At 49.5% G+C, this 18376-nt stretch overlaps 1 protein-coding gene across 1 annotated transcript in view; it reads right to left on the bottom strand.

Moving 5' to 3' along the window:
- Positions 1 to 1104: 1104 nt before the first annotated feature.
- Positions 1105 to 18376, bottom strand: part of LOC141129310 (retinol dehydrogenase 14-like) — a 67623-nt gene continuing 50351 nt past the window's right edge. Inside the window, exons 4-6 of the mRNA XM_073617262.1 lie at positions 11859 to 12050; positions 5904 to 6013; positions 1105 to 1813 (exon numbers count right to left, since the gene is read on the bottom strand). Of these exons, the coding sequence (XP_073473363.1) occupies positions 1619 to 1813; positions 5904 to 6013; positions 11859 to 12050 (497 nt within the window). The 3' untranslated portion in view covers positions 1105 to 1618. The remainder of the gene's footprint in view (positions 1814 to 5903; positions 6014 to 11858; positions 12051 to 18376) is intronic.

The raw sequence follows: 18376 nt of genomic DNA, 5'->3' as shown, positions 1-18376 counted from the left end.
AGGGGATCATGCTCTGCTTCAGTATGTCACAGTACATGTTGGCATTCATGGTTCCCTCAATGATCTGTAGCCCCCCAGTGCCGGCAGCACTCAGGCAGCCCCAGACCAATGCAGTGTGCGGCGTATGGTCTGAGCACTGACAGGCTGACCCCCCCACCCCTACAACCTCTGCAGCAATGCTGGCAGCACTCATACGTCTATTTCCCAAAGACAACCTCTGGATATGACGCTGATCACGTGACCTCAACTTCTTTGGTGGACCATGGTGAGGCCTGTTCTGAGGGGAACCTGTCCTGTTATACCGCTGTATGGTCTTGGCCACCGTGCTGCAGCTCAGTTTCAGGGTCTTGGCAATCTTCTTATAGCCTAGGCCATCTTTATGTAGAGCAACAATTCTTTTTTTCAGATCCTCAGAGAGTTCTTTGCCATGAGGTACCATGTTGTACTTCCAGTGACCAGTATGAGAGAGTGAGAGCGATAACACCAAATTTAACACACCTGCTCCCCATTCACACCTGAGACCTTGTAACACTAACGAGTCACATGACACCGGGGAGGGAAAATGCCTAATTGGGCCCAATTTGGACATTTTCACTTAGGGGTGTACTGACTTTTGTTGCCAGCGGTTTAGACATTAATGGCTGTGTGTTGAGTTATTTTGAGGGGACAGTAAATTTACACTGTTATACAAGCTGTACACTCACTACTTTACATTGTAGACAAGTGCCATTTCTTCAGTGTTGTCACATGAAAGGATAAGTTAGACCCAACTCTAGTTGATATAAGCTCCTTCTCCCGTGAATCTCTCACATTTACCGGATTGGCCCAGAAAAAGTAAGGTTTCTCATAGTGTAGCTAATTTATTGCAGTCTGCTTCCTGAAGAAGTCATTGGGACGAAATGCGTTGAGACGGAGCTTCCAGGTAGTGAGGGTTTAGTATACATGCTAACTGTGTTTATGTATAATCGCAAAGGACTTGACATCCCATATATTTCGAATTATTATTGTTCACATTTTTCGCTCGTATTTGTCCGGATCACATATTTTATGAATTGGTAGTTTATATATTCATGAAGTTAATAAAAATTGTTTTAAATATTTAAATTTATATTATATGTTATATTTATTTAAGCACATGATTTATACTCTATACAGTTTGCTTATTGTGTGCGTTTAATTGGTAACCACTAGCGCCCCCTATATTTCACATCGCCATAACAAAAAACATGCCGGGTGACCTGAGTCCAGAGCTCCGGGGTTAGATCTTTTTCTTATACACATTTGGGGGGTGTCGGGGTATGAAATGTTCGAATGTTCGCTGCACAAATGTGACCAACATCCGCACAGCTGTATTCTGAGTAATCTGAATGTCTCCTATGATTGTCAGCGCCATCTAGTGGCCATAATGCATTTATTGATGTATTATGGCCACTAGATGGCGCCTACGATCATAGTGATGGTTGAGGTGAGACAGGTCCTCATGTAACAAGTAAGGAGGACAGAGGAGTCTTTCTGGTGAATGGGGGGGGTTATGCAGACCTCCGGGGTCACAGTAACCATCAGGCTTAGCCCTGAGTTATGACTTTTCCAGATACGAGATTGCTTGTGTTGGTCACCATCATTGTCCAGGTCCACCAGTCCGGTTGGTTGCAGCCTCACTCGCCTCCCACAGCTTCTTGTTGACAGCCGGATCCCGAGCCTTCTCCGAGGGAAGTTCAATCACACAGTCGCTGTCCACATACTGCCCATTCAGACCTTCGGCCTCCTCCGACACTGCACAGAATATGGTGCTGGCCGCCCCCTCCTCCGCTGACTACCATGGGGGGAGAAAAAGGAGAGTGAGTGGGGACATTATAGATCAGGATGAGACAGGACGGAGAATGGAGGAGGTGAGACGGGACGGGGAATGGAGGAGGTGAGATGGGACGGAGAATGGAGGAGGTGAGACGGGACGGGGAATGGAGGAGGTGAGATGGGACTGGGAATTTAGGAAGTTGTGATGGGACGGGGAACAGAAGGGGTTGAGATGGGACAAGGAACAGAGGGGGTTGAGATGGGACAAGAATGGAGGAGGTGAGATGGGACAAGAATGGAGGAGGTGAGATGAGACGGGGAATAGAGGGGATGAGACGGGACGGGGAATGGAGGAGGTGAGATGGGACGGGGAATGGAGGAGGTGAGATGGGACGGGGAATGGAGGAGGTGAGATGGGACGGGAAATGGAGGAGGTGAGATGGGACGGGGAATGGAGGAGGTGAGATGGGACAGGGAATGGAGGAGGTGAGATGGGACGGGGAATAGAGGGGATGAGATGGGACGGGAAATGGAGGAGGTGAGATGGGACGGGGAATGGAGGAGGTGAGATGGGACGGGGAATGGAGGAGGTGAGATGGGACGGGGAATGGAGGAGGTGAGATGGGACCAGGAATGGAGGAGGTGAGATGGAACAGGGAATAGAGGGGATGAGATGGGACGGGAAATGGAGGAGGTGAGATGGGACGGGGAATGGAGGAGGTGAGATGGGACAGGGAATGGAGGAGGTGAGACGGGACAGGGAATGGAGGAGGTGAGATGGGACAGGGAATGGAGAAGGTGAGACGGGACGGGGAATGGAGGAGGTGAGATGGGACAGGGAATGGAGAAGGTGAGACGGGACGGGGAATGGAGGAGGTGAGATGGGACGGGGAATGGAGGAGGTGAGATGGGACGGGGAATGGAGGAGGTGAGATGGGACGGGGAATGGAGGAGGTGAGGTGGAACGGGGAATTGAGGGGATGAGACGGGACGGGTAATGGAGGAGGTGAGATGGGACCAGGAATGGAGGAGGTGAGATGGAACAGGGAATAGAGGGGATGAGATGGGACGGGAAATGGAGGAGGTGAGATGGGACGGGGAATGGAGGAGGTGAGATGGGACAAGAATGGAGGAGGTGAGATGAGACGGGGAATAGAGGGGATGAGACGGGACGGGGAATGGAGGAGGTGAGATGGGACGGGGAATGGAGGAGGTGAGATGGGACGGGAAATGGAGGAGGTGAGATGGGACGGGGAATGGAGGAGGTGAGATGGGACGGGGAATGGAGGAGGTGAGATGGGACGGGGAATGGAGGAGGTGAGGTGGAACAGGGAATTGAGGGGATGAGACGGGACGGGTAATGGAGGAGGTGAGATGGGACCAGGAATGGAGGAGGTGAGATGGAACAGGGAATAGAGGGGATGAGATGGGACGGGAAATGGAGGAGGTGAGATGGGACGGGGAATGGAGGAGGTGAGATGGGACAGGGAATGGAGGAGGTGAGACGGGACAGGGAATGGAGGAGGTGAGATTGGACGGGGAATGGAGGAGGTGAGATGGGACAGGGAATGGAGAAGGTGAGACGGGACGGGGAATGGAGGAGGTGAGATGGGACGGGGAATGGAGGAGGTGAGATGGGACGGGGAATGGAGGAGGTGAGATGGGACGGGGAATGGAGGAGGTGAGGTGGAACGGGGAATTGAGGGGATGAGACGGGACGGGTAATGAAGGAGGTGAGATGGGACCAGGAATGGAGGAGGTGAGATGGAACAGGGAATAGAGGGGATGAGATGGGACGGGAAATGGAGGAGGTGAGATGGGACGGGGAATGGAGGAGGTGAGATGGGACAGGGAATGGAGGAGGTGAGACGGGACAGGGAATGGAGGAGGTGAGATGGGACGGGGAATAGAGGAGGTGAGATGGGATGGGGAATGGAGGAGGTGAGATGGGACGGGGAATGGAGGAGGTGAGATGGGATGGGGAATGGAGGAGGTGAGATGGGACGGGAAATGGAGGAGGTGAGATGGGACCGGGAATGGAGGAGGTGAGATGGGACGGGGAATGGAGGAGGTGAGATGGGACGGGAAATGGAGGAGGTGAGATGGGACGGGGAATAGAGGAGGTGAGACGGGACGGGGAATGGAGGAGGTGAGGTGGAACGGGGAATTGAGGGGATGAGACGGGACGGGTAATGGAGGAGGTGAGATGGGACCAGGAATGGAGGAGGTGAGATGGGACGGGGAATGGAGGAGGTGAGATGGGACGGGGAATGGAGGAGGTGAGATGGGACGGGGAATGGAGGAGGTGAGATGGGACGGGGAATGGAGGAGGTGAGATGGGACGGGGAATGGAGGAGGTGAGATGGGACCAGGAATGGAGGAGGTGAGATGGGACGGGGAATGGAGGAGGTGAGACGGGACAGGGAATGGAGGAGGTGAGACGGGACGGGGAATGGAGGAGGTGAGATGGGACGGGGAATGGAGGAGGTGAGATGGGACGGGGAATGGAGGAGGTGAGATGGGACGGGGAATGGAGGAGGTGAGATGGGACGGGGAATGGAGGAGGTGAGGTGGAACGGGGAATTGAGGGGATGAGACGGGACGGGTAATGGAGGAGGTGAGATGGGACCAGGAATGGAGGAGGTGAGATGGAACAGGGAATAGAGGGGATGAGATGGGACGGGAAATGGAGGAGGTGAGATGGGACGGGGAATGGAGGAGGTGAGACGGGACGGGTAATGGAGGAGGTGAGACGGGACGGGGAATGGAGGAGGTGAGATGGGACCGAGAATGGAGGAGGTGAGATGGGATGGGGAATGGAGGAGGTGAGATGGGACAGGGAATGGAGGAGGTGAGACGGGACAGGGAATGGAGGAGGTGAGATGGGATGGGGAATGGAGGAGGTGAGATGGGACAGGGAATGGAGGAGGTGAGACGGGACAGGGAATGGAGGAGGTGAGACGGGACAGGGAATGGAGGAGGTGAGACGGGACGGGGAATGGAGGAGGTGAGATGGGACGGGGAATAGAGGAGGTGAGATGGGATGGGGAATGGAGGAAGTGAGATGGGACAGGGAATGGAGGAGGTGAGACGGGACAGGGAATGGAGGAGGTGAGACGGGACGGGGAATGGAGGAGGTGAGATGGGACGGGGAATAGAGGAGGTGAGATGGGATGGGGAATGGAGGAAGTGAGATGGGACAGGGAATGGAGGAGGTGAGACGGGACAGGGAATGGAGGAGGTGAGACGGGACGGGGAATGGAGGAGGTGAGATGGGACGGGGAATAGAGGAGGTGAGATGGGATGGGGAATGGAGGAGGTGAGATGGGACGGGGAATGGAGGAGGTGAGATGGGACGGGGAATGGAGGAGGTGAGATGGGACGGGGAATAGAGGAGGTGAGATGGGATGGGGAATGGAGGAGGTGAGATGGGACAGGGAATGGAGGAGGTGAGATGGGACGGGGAATGGAGGAGGTGAGACGGGACGGGAAATGGAGGAGGTGAGACGGGACGGGGAATGGAGGAGGTGAGATGGGACGGGGAATGGAGGAGGTGAGATGGGATGGGGAATGGAGGAGGTGAGATGGGATGGGGAATGGAGGAAGTGAGATGGGACAGGGAATTGAGGGGATGAGATGGGAATGGAGGAGGTGAGACGGGATGGGAATGGAGGAGGTGAGACGGGACGGGGAATGGAGGAGGTGAGATGGGAATGGAGGAGGTGAGATGGAACGGGGAATGGAGGAGGTGAGATGGGACAGGGAATTGAGGGGATGAGATGGGAATGGAGGAGGTGAGACGGGATGGGGAATGGAGGAGGTGAGATGGGAATGGAGGAGGTGAGATGGAACGGGGAATGGAGGAGGTGAGATGGGAATGGAGGAGGTGAGATGGGAATGGAGGAGGTGAGATGGGACAGGGAATTGAGGGAATGAGATGGGATGGGGAATGGAGGAGGTGAGATGGGAATGGAGGAGGTGAGATGGGACGGGGAATGGAGGAGGTGAGACGGGACGGAGAATGAAGGGGGCAAGACAGCCAGAAAACAGGGTGGACCTCATATCAGACATATATATCATAGAAGATGGAAATGAGAGACTCCACCAACCTTGAAGAAGAAGATTCCGATGACGTTGAAGATGGCTCGGAATAACAGGTTGTAGTGACGCATGGCATCCGTCATCACAATGCCGGGACTAACGCTGGTCACCGTCACACCTGAATTCATATCACATCGTCATTTAGAATTATCAACTTTTTGTATCAATATTGAATATTCTCTAAATTACTTTCTCCATATTTGTGCCACAGGGATGACTATACAGCTACATTTATTTGCTAATTCCCTCTAGCATTCTCTAGAATTGTTACATTGTATCTCAAAATAAGTATTCCTTATGCCCCCCAACTCCATCTAGTGGCCATAATGTAGTATTTTACTACCAGCCATAATAAAAGAACACTTCTTGTTGCTCAGTTCACCTCTTACAGCGAGCATTTGCCATCTCCAGGATCACTGAAGAACGCAGGAAAGATGCCAGGTTGCTCACTTGCTGCTGAAGACGCTCCAAAATTTACCAGCGAGAGAGCGACGCCTTGCTCATCCTGACTCATACAGGCCGGTGGGCGGTTTACTGCCCCGTGTGTCCTCTAAATGTGTCACAAGTGTGACATCAGCCTTAAAGATACAGTAACATGCCAGAACAGGCCAGAGGTGCTCAATGTCACCTAAGACTCCCAGTGTGTGTCCACTCAAGGTAGCTGTGTGTCAAGGTCACTCAAGACCCCAGTGTGTGTCCAGTCAAGGTCCCTAAAGACCCCCAGTGTGGGTCCACTCAAGGTCGCTGAAAGTCAAGGTTGCCTAAGACCCCCAGTGTGTGTCCATTTAAGGTCGCTGAAGGTTATGGTCACTTAAGGACCCGAGGACTCCTCGTGTGTATCCATTCAAGATTGCTGAAGGTTCCAGGCCACTTAAGATCCCTGAAGACCCCCAGTGTGTGTCCAGTCAAGGTCGCTCAAGGTCCCTGAAGACCCCCAGTGTGGGCCTATTCAAAGTAGCTGAAGGTCCAGGTCACTGAAGCCCCCCAGTGTCCACTCAAGATCACTGAAGGCAGTGGCAGGCCGTGCATTGTGGGCACATGGGCGCCGCCCCATCCATGCGCCCGGCCCCTTTCAGGGCGCCGGACACATGGATTCCTATGGCGGGGGTGGGAGGAGGTGGTACTTTTTGAAGCACCTGATTAGAGCCAGAGGCTTCAAAATAGGGTGGGCTCAGGGAGAAAGAGAGTGTGACCTGATCCCACCCAATTGTGTGACGATAGCAAATAATTTTACACTATTTTCACACTTAACCTTCCTCCCCGCCAATCAAGAGGCAGGGCGTCATACCTGTTTCCTGATTGGCCAAAGCGCCAGGTCACCCTATTGGATGCCTGGTGTCACGGGCATGGCCAGAGCGGAGGCTGTTGGAGAGGACTGTGTGCAAGCCTGTTGCCCACCGATTATGGGCCCTAGCATTTGAGGTGAATGAGAAATCCAGGCTGAACTGTACTAATCGGACTCAGTCATGTATATATTGTATGGGGACTCCTTACTGTATATTTGTGTCCCTGAAGAGGGAGGGGGGATTCCTCCAGCAGCCCCCTGCTGATAAGACTGATTCATTCTGCTGGGACACATCCTGTGAGGAGATGCTGGTGTTATCAACATGTGTTTATGTTAATTGAGAGAGCTGATCACATTAGCCACCAGCCCTGGCTAATAGACGAATGGTCTAGGCTGAGGAGGGGGGAGATTGTTGTTTGTATTGTTAATTGTATTAATGTGTGAAGCTCGGTGCCCACAAGACTGTCATCTGGTCTGGGTACATTTTGTAGTAAATTAGGTCATGTTAATTAGGTTAGCTTTGAGTCATCCCTGCTGTATAAAGGTCTGTGAGATCTCAAAATAAAGGCAGTTCTGATGTACTCCAAGACTGGTGTTGTCTAGTTCTTGGGGTTCCTATGGCCAGATCCATTGGACTCCTGTTCCAGAACTTAGGAAGTGGTATATGATGGAAGCACTCAAGCGGAGTGTGGGGCGTTCCGTGACATTGGTGGCAAGCAGCGGGAAAGCTTCCTGAAGTCTGAAGTCTGGGACATCCAAACCTCCAACTGGATCCAAGATCAGCATAGCAGACTTCAGTCACCCCAGCGGAGATATGGACCTGGCATCAGAATTCCCGGGGCTGCTGCGGATCATCCTTTCAACATACACCAGGACTGTGTCTGAGGATGAATACCTGGAGCTTAGGCAGCAAATTCGGGTGGAGCTCTGGATTGCAGCCCTCCGTCTCGCTGGTATAAAACAGGGCAAGTGCTTTCCAACCCAAGAGCAACGGGCCAGTGACCAACGGGCATTGCGGATGGCATTCCTGGGAGAGCAGCCCCAGGAGCAATGGGTGACTGAGTTGGACAGGTTGGTCCAGCAGGAGATAGAGCTGGACAATCGTTATCGGGCTCTGCAATGGCACGCAGAGGAGGAATATTTAGGGGAGACAACAGAATGCTCTCCGGAGGGATATGACTTTGGCGGCCCTGGATTGCTGTGGGAGAACCTTACAGATCTTTTTATGTTTGGCGATGAAGGGGAACCTGACCTTGAGGACATGAGAGACTATAGAGAGTCTATGCTCGGTCTTGCAGGGGTCTCAGAGCTCAAACCTGATCTGGACCATTTGCTAAGAAAGGAACAGCATCTGGAAAGGGCATACAGGAAACTGCTAGAACAAGTTCAGCAGCATGCCAGAGAATCGGCAGTGGAAAATCCGGAGATTGCCGTCCCCAAACCTGAAGTGCTGACAACAGGGCAGAGCTCTGCTAACCTCTGTCCAGAAATGATAACATCTTCTGGGTTCCATGGACAGGAGATGGTGAACCTCTATTCCCCGACATCAGTTGCAGAGACATGGGATTTGATAGACTTTTCTGCTGAGGAAGAACAACCTGATGAGCCTCCAGCAGAAGAGCTGCTATCAGGGCCAAAGTTCACTGTGTTCTGCCCAGCACCAACAGTGGCTTCGGCCTTCCTGAGAGAAGAGGTAGTCGGCCTTTCTCCCACAACACTGACAGGGACATGTGATTTTCTGCCAGCAGCATCTATGGAGTTAAAACAAACTTCTCCAGCTGAAGATCTGGTAACTGAACAGAGGGTCCAAGACCTCTGTCCCACACTTTTACCACTTCCAGAGACTGGGGATTTAATAGACGTTTCTGTAGAGGAGGAACCACCTGGCAAACCCCCAGCAGAAGTGCTGGCAACCGGACAGAGGGTCCAAGACCTCTGCCCCACACCTGCAGCAATTGTGGAGGCTCAGGGTGAGAAGATGGCAATCACTTCCCAGCAGCAGATACAGGGGGAGAAGGGAGAGGAGGTGTGTGTTGTCCCTCCCCAACAGTTGGCCAGGGTGGAGGAAGTGGGCTTTCCTCCCCAGCAAAAATCCGTGTACCTGGGAGACAGTACCATCGACATGTCGTCCCAGCAGCCAGATGAGGGAATGGAAAAGGAAGCAGCCGGCTCACCTCCCCAATGGCAGCTACACAGTTTGGGAGTGGAGGAAGCCAGCTGCCTGCCCCAACAGTTAGCCGGAGCGGAGGATGCGGAGTCCCCAGCAGAAGTGCTGGCAACAGGGCAGAGTGCTACCAACCTCTGCCCAGCACCGGCAACAACTACAGAGTTCCAGGGAGGCGGGGCAGTCGGCCTCCCTCTCCAACAGTTAGCCGGAACAGATGGTGTGGGGTTTCCAGCAGAAGGGCTGGCAACAGGGCCGAGGACTGCTGGACTCTGCCCTCAACTAACAGAGGATGGATGTCCTGTGAAGGTGGATGGAACTTCAGTCTCCACCTGTATACCCCAGGGATGCTGGGCAGTCGGCCCCGATCCCCAACAGCATGACCGAGTGAGCCCAGTCACCCTGTCTTCTCCCCAGCGGCAGATATGTTCTCTGAGAGAGGCAGAGGATGGCTGGGTGAGTAATGCACTGTTTGGGATGATTTGTTTGGGGTACTGTGTGGGTACAGGCAGTAGAGGACTGGAGCTGTTTACTAACTTCGGAGTCAACCCGTCTGGGGTCTCCTCCTGTGTTAGTCTCCTGCCGAAAGGGGAGAAATGTCACGGGCATGGCCAGATCGGAGGCTGTTGGAGAGGACTGTGTGCAAGCCTGTTGCCCACCGATTATGGGCCCTAGCATTTGAGGTGAATGAGAAATCCAGTCTGAACTGTATTAATCGGACTCAGTCATGTATATATTGTATGGGGACTCCTTACTGTATATTTGTGTCCCTGAAGAGGGAGGGGGGATTCCTCCAGCAGCCCCCTGCTGATAAGACTGATTCATTCTGCTGGGACACATCCTGTGAGGAGATGCTGGTGTTATCAACATGTGTTTATGTTAATTGAGAGAGCTGATCACATTAGCCACCAGCCCTGGCTAATAGACGAATGGTCTAGGCTGAGGAGGGGGGAGATTGTTGTTTGTATTGTTAATTGTATTAATGTGTGAAGCTCGGTGCCCACAAGACTGTCATCTGGTCTGGGTACATTTTGTAGTAAATTAGGTCATGTTAATTAGGTTAGCTTTGAGTCATCCCTGCTGTATAAAGGTCTGTGAGATCTCAAAATAAAGAGTAGTTCTGATGTACTTCAAGACTGGTGTTGTCTAGTTCTTGGGGTTCCTATAGCCAGATCCATTGGACTCCTGTTCCAGAACTTAGGAAGCGGTATATGACGGAAGCACTCAAGCGGAGTGTGGGGCGTTCCGTGACACCTGGCGCTTAGGAAGAGGAGCGGAGGAGACACGCTGGAGCAGAGGTTGCTGCTGCTCTGGTGCACTTGGAGAGGAGCTGCTGCCTGGCGGTAAGTGCCAGGGGGTACTGCCAGAGCCGGGGGGGGGTCGGTGGGCACAGTGGCTGCATATGATGGGCACAGTGACTGTATTTGGTGGGCACATTGACTGTATTTGGTGGACACAGTGGCTGCATATGATGGGCACAGTGACTGTATTTGGTGGGCACAGTGGCTGCATATGATGGGCACAGTGACTGTATTTGGTGGGCACATTGACTGTATTTGGTGGACACAGTGGCTGCATATGATGGGCACAGTGACTGTATTTGGTGGGCACAGTGGCTGCATATGATGGGCACAGTGACTGTATTTGGTGGACACAGTGGCTGCATATGATGGGCACAGTGACTGTATTTGGTGGGCACAGTGGCTGCATATGCTGGGCACAGTGACTGCATATGATGGGCACAGTGACTGCATATGATGGGCACAGTGACTGTATTTGGTGGGCACAGTGACTGCATATGATGGGTACAGTGACTGCATTTGATGGCACAGTGGCTGAATTTGATGGGCAAAGTGGCTGCATTTGATGGCACAGTGACTGCATATGATGGGCACAGTGACTGCATATGATGGGCACATTGACTGCATATGATGGGCACAGTGGCTGAATTTGATGGGCAAAGTGGCTGAATTTGATAGGCACAGTGAGGCTGCAATTGATCTTTTTTTTTTTTTTTTTTTTTTTTTTTAAGTATTTTTCAGAATTTTTCAGTTTGTTTGCGCCCCCCCCCCCCCACAAAAAAAAATTGAGCACCAGCCGCCACTGACTGAAGGTCAAGGTCCCTGAAGACCCCCAGTGTGTGTCCATTCAAGGTAGCTGAAGGTCAAGGTCACTTATGGGGTCGCTAAAGACCCCCAGTATGTGTCCACTCAAGGTCGCTGAAGGTCAAGGTCTCTGAAAATCCCCAGTGTGTGTCCATCCAAGATCGCTGAATGTCCAGGCCGCTTAAGATCCCTGAAGAACCCCAGTGTGTGTCCAGTCATGGTCGCTCAAGGTCTCTGAAGACCCTCATAGATTTTTTTTACACTTTTTTGTATCAATTTTAATTCAATCAATTTTTTTTTTTACAGTTTAACGTCCCGACCTAGTAAAACTAGTGACCTGGAAAGTAATTATTTCTTTTTCAGTGCCCCCTCATGGTCACCAGCCTGCCCCACGGGGGGCGTCACTCACCAGTGGTCTTCAGCCTATCAGCCAGCTCTCTGGCACAGATGACGTTCATGAGTTTGGTGCAGTTGTAGGTTTCGTAAACTTTTTGTTTCTCCAGGTTCTTCCCGTACAGGTTGCTGGTGTCTATGTAGCCCTGTTTATGCATTAAGGAAGCCAGGAAGACGATGCGGCTGGGTGCGGAACGTTTCATAAGATCTGCAGGGGAGGCAGAATACCAACAGTTATAATCTATGAATGAATTTTCAGTTTTGGTGAGCTACTCCCCCAAGGGAGACCCTGCAGCTTTCTCACACTGAGAGTGCATTGGGTGATTATAATAAACCAGACCTTCCCAATCAGGAATCAGACCCTCTCATTGACAAATCAGACCCTCCCATTTATGAATTAGACCCTCCCATTTAAGAATATGACCCTCCAATTGAAAATCAGACCCTTCCATTAAGAAATCAGACCCTCCTATTTAGGAATTAGACCCCTCCTATTCAGGAATCAGATTCTCCTATTGAGAAAAAAATCCTCCCATTTAGAAATTAGACCCTCCCATTAAAAAATAAGACCCTCACATTTAGGAATTAGATCCTCCAATTGAGAAACCAGACCCTCCCATTTAGGAAACAGACCCTCCCATTGAAAAGACAGACCCTCCCATTGAGAAATCAGACCCTCCCATTGAAAAGACAGACCCTCCCATTGAAAAGACAGACCCTCCCATTGAGAAATAAGACCCTCACATTTAGGAATTAGATGCCTCCCTGTCAGAAACCATGAATCAGACTGAGATAGAAGTACAGTTAAATCTCACTTGTTTAATAATAATAATAATAAAAAAAAGGTAAACATAGTCAAAACATAGCCAGAGTTCAGGACAAGCCAAAACGTCAGGGAGCCAGAGATGAGTGTAGTAGAACAGCAAGCAGGATCTGGAGCCAGAAGGAATGTCAGCCAAACAAGTCTCTAACAGGAACACAAGAGAGCATCTCTAGAGATGTGACCAAGGCGAAGGCAGAGATCATCTGGACTGGACGGCTTAGGTAGGCAGGACTGATGAGCAGGATCATCAACAGGAGAGTCACTGTGGAGAGATAGGAGCTGGCAATTAGCTGACAGCTGAGCGGCCAGCTCAGAGAAGGAAAGGCTGAGTCCAGCCCTGACAGTACCCCCTCCTCAATGACCCCTCCCCCCTCGGACAACCATCAGGCTTCAGAGGAAAACGTCTATAGAGATCACGGAGGAGGACAGGGGGATGTACGTCCGAGGATGAGACCCAAGAGCGTTCCTCCGGACCGTACCCTTTCCAATGCACCAAGTACTGTATGCTCCCACGGAACCTACGGAAGTCAACAATGGACTGTACTTCATACTCCTCACGGTTCTCAACCTGTACAGGGTGAGGAAGAGGCACCGAGGTGGTAAAGCAGTTACAGACCAAAGGTTTTAATAAGGAGACATAAAATACATTTGAGATACGCATATTAGAAGGAAGGTCTAATGCGTAAGTCACTGGGTTAATCCTGTGAAGAATACAGAAAGGCCCAATAAACCGAGGTGCGAACTTCAGAGAGGGAACACGAAGTCGGAGGTTGCAAGATGACAGCCAGACCCTGTCCCCAACCTGGTAGGAAGGCGCGGGCAGGTGTCTGCGGTCAGCATGGAGTCTGTACCTATCATTAGCATGACGCAAAGCCTCCTGGACTTGTGCCCAAGTGGAGCGAAGACCACAGAGATGCTCCTCTAACGCAGGAATACTCTGCGGAACAAATGAGTCAGGCAACATGGAAGATTGGAAACCATAATTCATCATAAATGGGGACAATCGGGAAGCAGAATTCAAGGCACTATTGTGAGCAAACTCCGCCCACGGTAAGAGGTCTGACCAGTTGTTATGATGGTCAGAAATATAGCAATATAGCAATTGCTCCATTAGACTGCAGGTGATACGCAGAGGAGAAAGTTACATAGTTACATAGTAGGTGAGGTTGAAAAAAGACACAAGTCCATCAAGTCCAACCTATGTGTGTGATTATGTGTCAGTATTACATTACATATCCCTGTATGTTGCGGTCATTCAGGTGATTATCTAATAGTTTCTTGAAGCTATCAATGCTCCCCGCTGAGACCACCGCCTGTGGAAGGGAATTCCACATCCTTGCCGCTCTTACAGTAAAGAACCCTCTACGTAGTTTAAGGTTATACCTCTTTTCTTCTAATTTTAATGAGTGGCCACGAGTCTTATTAAACTCTCTTCTGCGAAAAAGTTTTATCCCTATTGTGGGGTCATCAGTCCGGTATTTATATATTGTGGGGTCACCAGTCCGGTATTTATATATTGTGGGGTCACCAGTCCGGTATTTGTATATTGTGGGGTCACCAGTCCGGTATTTATATATTGTGGGGTCACCAGTCCGGTATTTATATATTGTGGGGTCACCAGTCTGGTATTTATATATTGTGGGGTCACCAGTCCGGTATTTGTATATTGTGGGGTCACCAGTCCGGTATTTGTATATTGTGGGGTCACCAGTCCGGTATTTATATATTGTGGGGTCACCAGTCCAGTATTTGTATATTGTGGGGTCACCAGTCCGGTATTTATATATTGTGGGGTCACCAGTCCGGTATTTATATATAGGGGGGTCACCAGTCCAGTATTTGTATATTGTGGGGTCACCAGTCCGGTATTTATATATTGTGGGGTCACCAGTCCGGTATTTATATATTGTGGGGTCACCAGTCTGGTATTTATATATTGTGGGGTCACCAGTCCGGTATTTATATATTGTGGGGTCACCAGTCCGGTATTTATATATTGTGGGGTCACCAGTCCGGTATTTATATATAGGGGGGTCACCAGTCCAGTATTTGTATATTGTGGGGTCACCAGTCCGGTATTTATATATTGTGGGGTCACCAGTCTGGTATTTATATATTGTGGGGTCACCAGTCCGGTATTTGTATATTGTGGGGTCACCAGTCCGGTATTTGTATATTGTGGGGTCACCAGTCCGGTATTTGTATATTGTGGGGTCACCAGTCCGGTATTTATATATTGTGGGGTCACCAGTCCAGTATTTGTATATTGTGGGGTCACCAGTCCGGTATTTATATATTGTGGGGTCACCAGTCCGGTATTTATATATAGGGGGGTCACCAGTCCAGTATTTGTATATTGTGGGGTCACCAGTCCGGTATTTATATATTGTGGGGTCACCAGTCCGGTATTTATATATTGTGGGGTCACCAGTCTGGTATTTATATATTGTGGGGTCACCAGTCCGGTATTTATATATTGTGGGGTCACCAGTCCGGTATTTATATATTGTGGGGTCACCAGTCCGGTATTTATATATAGGGGGGTCACCAGTCCAGTATTTGTATATTGTGGGGTCACCAGTCCGGTATTTATATATTGTGGGGTCACCAGTCTGGTATTTATATATTGTGGGGTCACCAGTCCGGTATTTGTATATTGTGGGGTCACCAGTCCGGTATTTGTATATTGTGGGGTCACCAGTCCGGTATTTGTATATTGTGGGGTCACCAGTCCGGTATTTGTATATTGTGGGGTCACCAGTCCAGTATTTATATATTGTGGGGTCACCAGTCCGGTATTTATATATTGTGGGGTCACCAGTCCAGTATTTGTATATTGTGGGGTCACCAGTCCGGTATTTATATATTGTGGGGTCACCAGTCCGGTATTTATATATAGGGGGGTCACCAGTCCAGTATTTGTATATTGTGGGGTCACCAGTCCGGTATTTATATATTGTGGGGTCACCAGTCCGGTATTTATATATTGTGGGGTCACCAGTCTGGTATTTATATATTGTGGGGTCACCAGTCCGGTATTTGTATATTGTGGGGTCACCAGTCCGGTATTTGTATATTGTGGGGTCACCAGTCCGGTATTTGTATATTGTGGGGTCACCAGTCCGGTATTTATATATTGTGGGGTCACCAGTCCGGTATTTATATATTGAAATCATATCCCCTCTCAAGCGTCTCTTCTCCAGAGAGAATAAGTTCAGAGCTCGCAACCTTTCCTCATAACTAAGATCCTCCAGACCCTTTATTAGCTTTGTTGCCCTTCTTTGTACTCGCTCCATTTCCAGTACATCCTTCCTGAGGACTGGTGCCCAGAACTGGACAGCATACTCCAGGTGCGGCCGGACCAGAGTCTTGTAGAGCGGGAGAATTATCGTTTTATCTCTGGAGTTGATCCCTTTTTAATGCCAATATTCTGTTTGCTTTGTTAGCAGCAGCTTGGCATTGCATGTCATTGCTGAGCCTATCATCTACTAGGACCCCCAGGTCCTTTTCCATCCTAGATCCCCCAGAGGTTTTCCCCCCAGTCTATAGATTGCATTCAGATTTTTACCACCCAAATACATTATTTTACATTTTTCTACATTGAACCTCATTTGCCATGTAGTCGCCCCTCCCCCATTCATTTGTTCAGATCTTTTTGCAAGATTTCCACATCCTGCGGAGAAGTTATTGCCCTGCTTAGCTTAGTATCGTCTGCAAATACAGAGATTGAACTGTTTATCCCATCCTCCAGGTCGTTTATGAACAAATTAAATAGGATTGGTCCCAGCACAGAACCCTGGGGAACCCCACTACCCACCCCTGACCATTCTGAGTACTCCCCATTTATCACCACCCTCTGAACACGCCCTTGTAGCCAGTTTTCAATCCATGTACTCACCCTATGGTCCATGCCAACGCACCTTATTTTGTACAGTAAACGTTTATGGGGAACTGTGTCAAATGCTTTTGTAAAATCCAGATACACCACGTCTACGGGCCTTCCTTTATCTAGATGGCAACTCACCTCCTCATAGAAGGTTAATAGATTGGTTTGGCAAGAACGATTCTTCATGAATCCATGCTGATTACTGCTAATGATATCATTCTTATTACTAAAATCTTGTATATAGTCCCTTATCATCCCCTCCAAGAGTTTACATACTATTGATGTTAGGCTAACTGGTCTGTAATTCCCAGGGATGTTTTTTGGGCCCTTTTTAAATATTGGTGCTACATTGGCTTTTCTCCAATCAGCTGGTACCATTCCAGTCAATAGACTATCAGTAAAAATTAGGAACAACGGTCTGGCAATCACCTGACTGAGTTCCCTAAGTACCCTCGGATGCAAGCCATCTGGTCCCGGTGATTTATTAATGTTAAGTTTCTCAAGTCTAATTTTAATTCCGTCCTCTGTTAACCATGTAGGTGCTTCCTGTGTTGTGTCCTGAGGATAAACACTGCAGTTTTGATTACTGAAGCCCCCCGATTCACTCGTGAAGACTGAGGAGAAGAATAAATTCAATACCTTTGCCATCTCCCCATCCTTTGTAACCAGATGTCCTTCCTCATTCTTTATGGGGCCAATATGGTCTGTCCTCCCTTTTTTACTGTTTACATACTTAAAGAATTTCTTGGGATTTTTTTTGCTCTCCTCCGCTATGTGTCTTTCATGTTCTATCTTAGCCGTCCTAATTGCACCCTTACATTTCTTATTGCATTCTTTAGTCTGAATGCTGAGGATGATCCCTCAACCTTGTATTTTTTGAAGGCCTTCTCCTTTGCTTTTATATGCATTTTACATTGGAGTTAAGCCATCCAGGACTTTTGTTCGCTCTTTTAAATTTATTACCCAATGAGATACATTGGCTAATGCCCTTATTTAATATGCTCTTAAAGCAAACCCATCTCTCCTCCGTATTCTTTGTTCCTAATATTTTATCCCAATTTATGCCTTTTAGCAAGGTTTGTAGTTTAGGGAAGTTGGCTCTTTTGAAATTCAGTGTCTTTGTGTTCCCTTCATGTTTCCTATTTGTGTGATTTATACTGAAACTAATTGACCTGTGATCGCTGTTACCTAAATTGCCCCGTATTTCCACATCTGTTATCAGGTCTGTATTGTTGGTAATCAGTAGATCTAGTAATGTTTTATTTCTAGTTGGTGCGTCTACCATCTGACCCATAAAATTGTCCTGCAAGACATTAAGGAACTGGCGAGCCTTAGATGAATGCGCGGTTCCCTCCGCCCAGTCTATGTCTGGATAATTAAAATCCCCCATTATGATAACACTTCCCATCCTTGCTGCTAATCCAATTTGTGATAGGAGATCTGTCTCCACTTCCTCCCTCAGGTTAGGGGGCCTATAGCATACTCCCAGTATTATTTTCCCCTTAGCTTCATCCCTTTGGAGCTCTACCCATAAAGATTCCACCTCCTCCCTAGCTCCCTCAGTGATGTCATCTCTCACATTCACTTGTACATTATTCTTGATATATAGGCATACCCCTCCCCCTATTTACCCTCTCTGTCCTTGCGGTATAGGGTATACCCTTGAATGTTTGCCAGCCAATCATGAGAGCTGTTGAACCAGGTCTCTGAAATTCCCACAAAATCCAAATCCTCCTCGTACAACAGTATCTCTAGTTCACCCATCTTGTCCGCCATGCTCCTGGCATTGGTGAACATGCCACATAGTTTAGACCGGTCGCATATT

The sequence above is a fragment of the Aquarana catesbeiana genome, linkage group LG01 (genome assembly GCF_042186555.1).
Source record: "Aquarana catesbeiana isolate 2022-GZ linkage group LG01, ASM4218655v1, whole genome shotgun sequence".
Classification (NCBI taxonomy): domain Eukaryota; kingdom Metazoa; phylum Chordata; class Amphibia; order Anura; family Ranidae; genus Aquarana; species Aquarana catesbeiana.
Note: the sequence above shows the minus strand (reverse complement) of the source record. Positions and strands in the feature narration are given on the sequence as shown.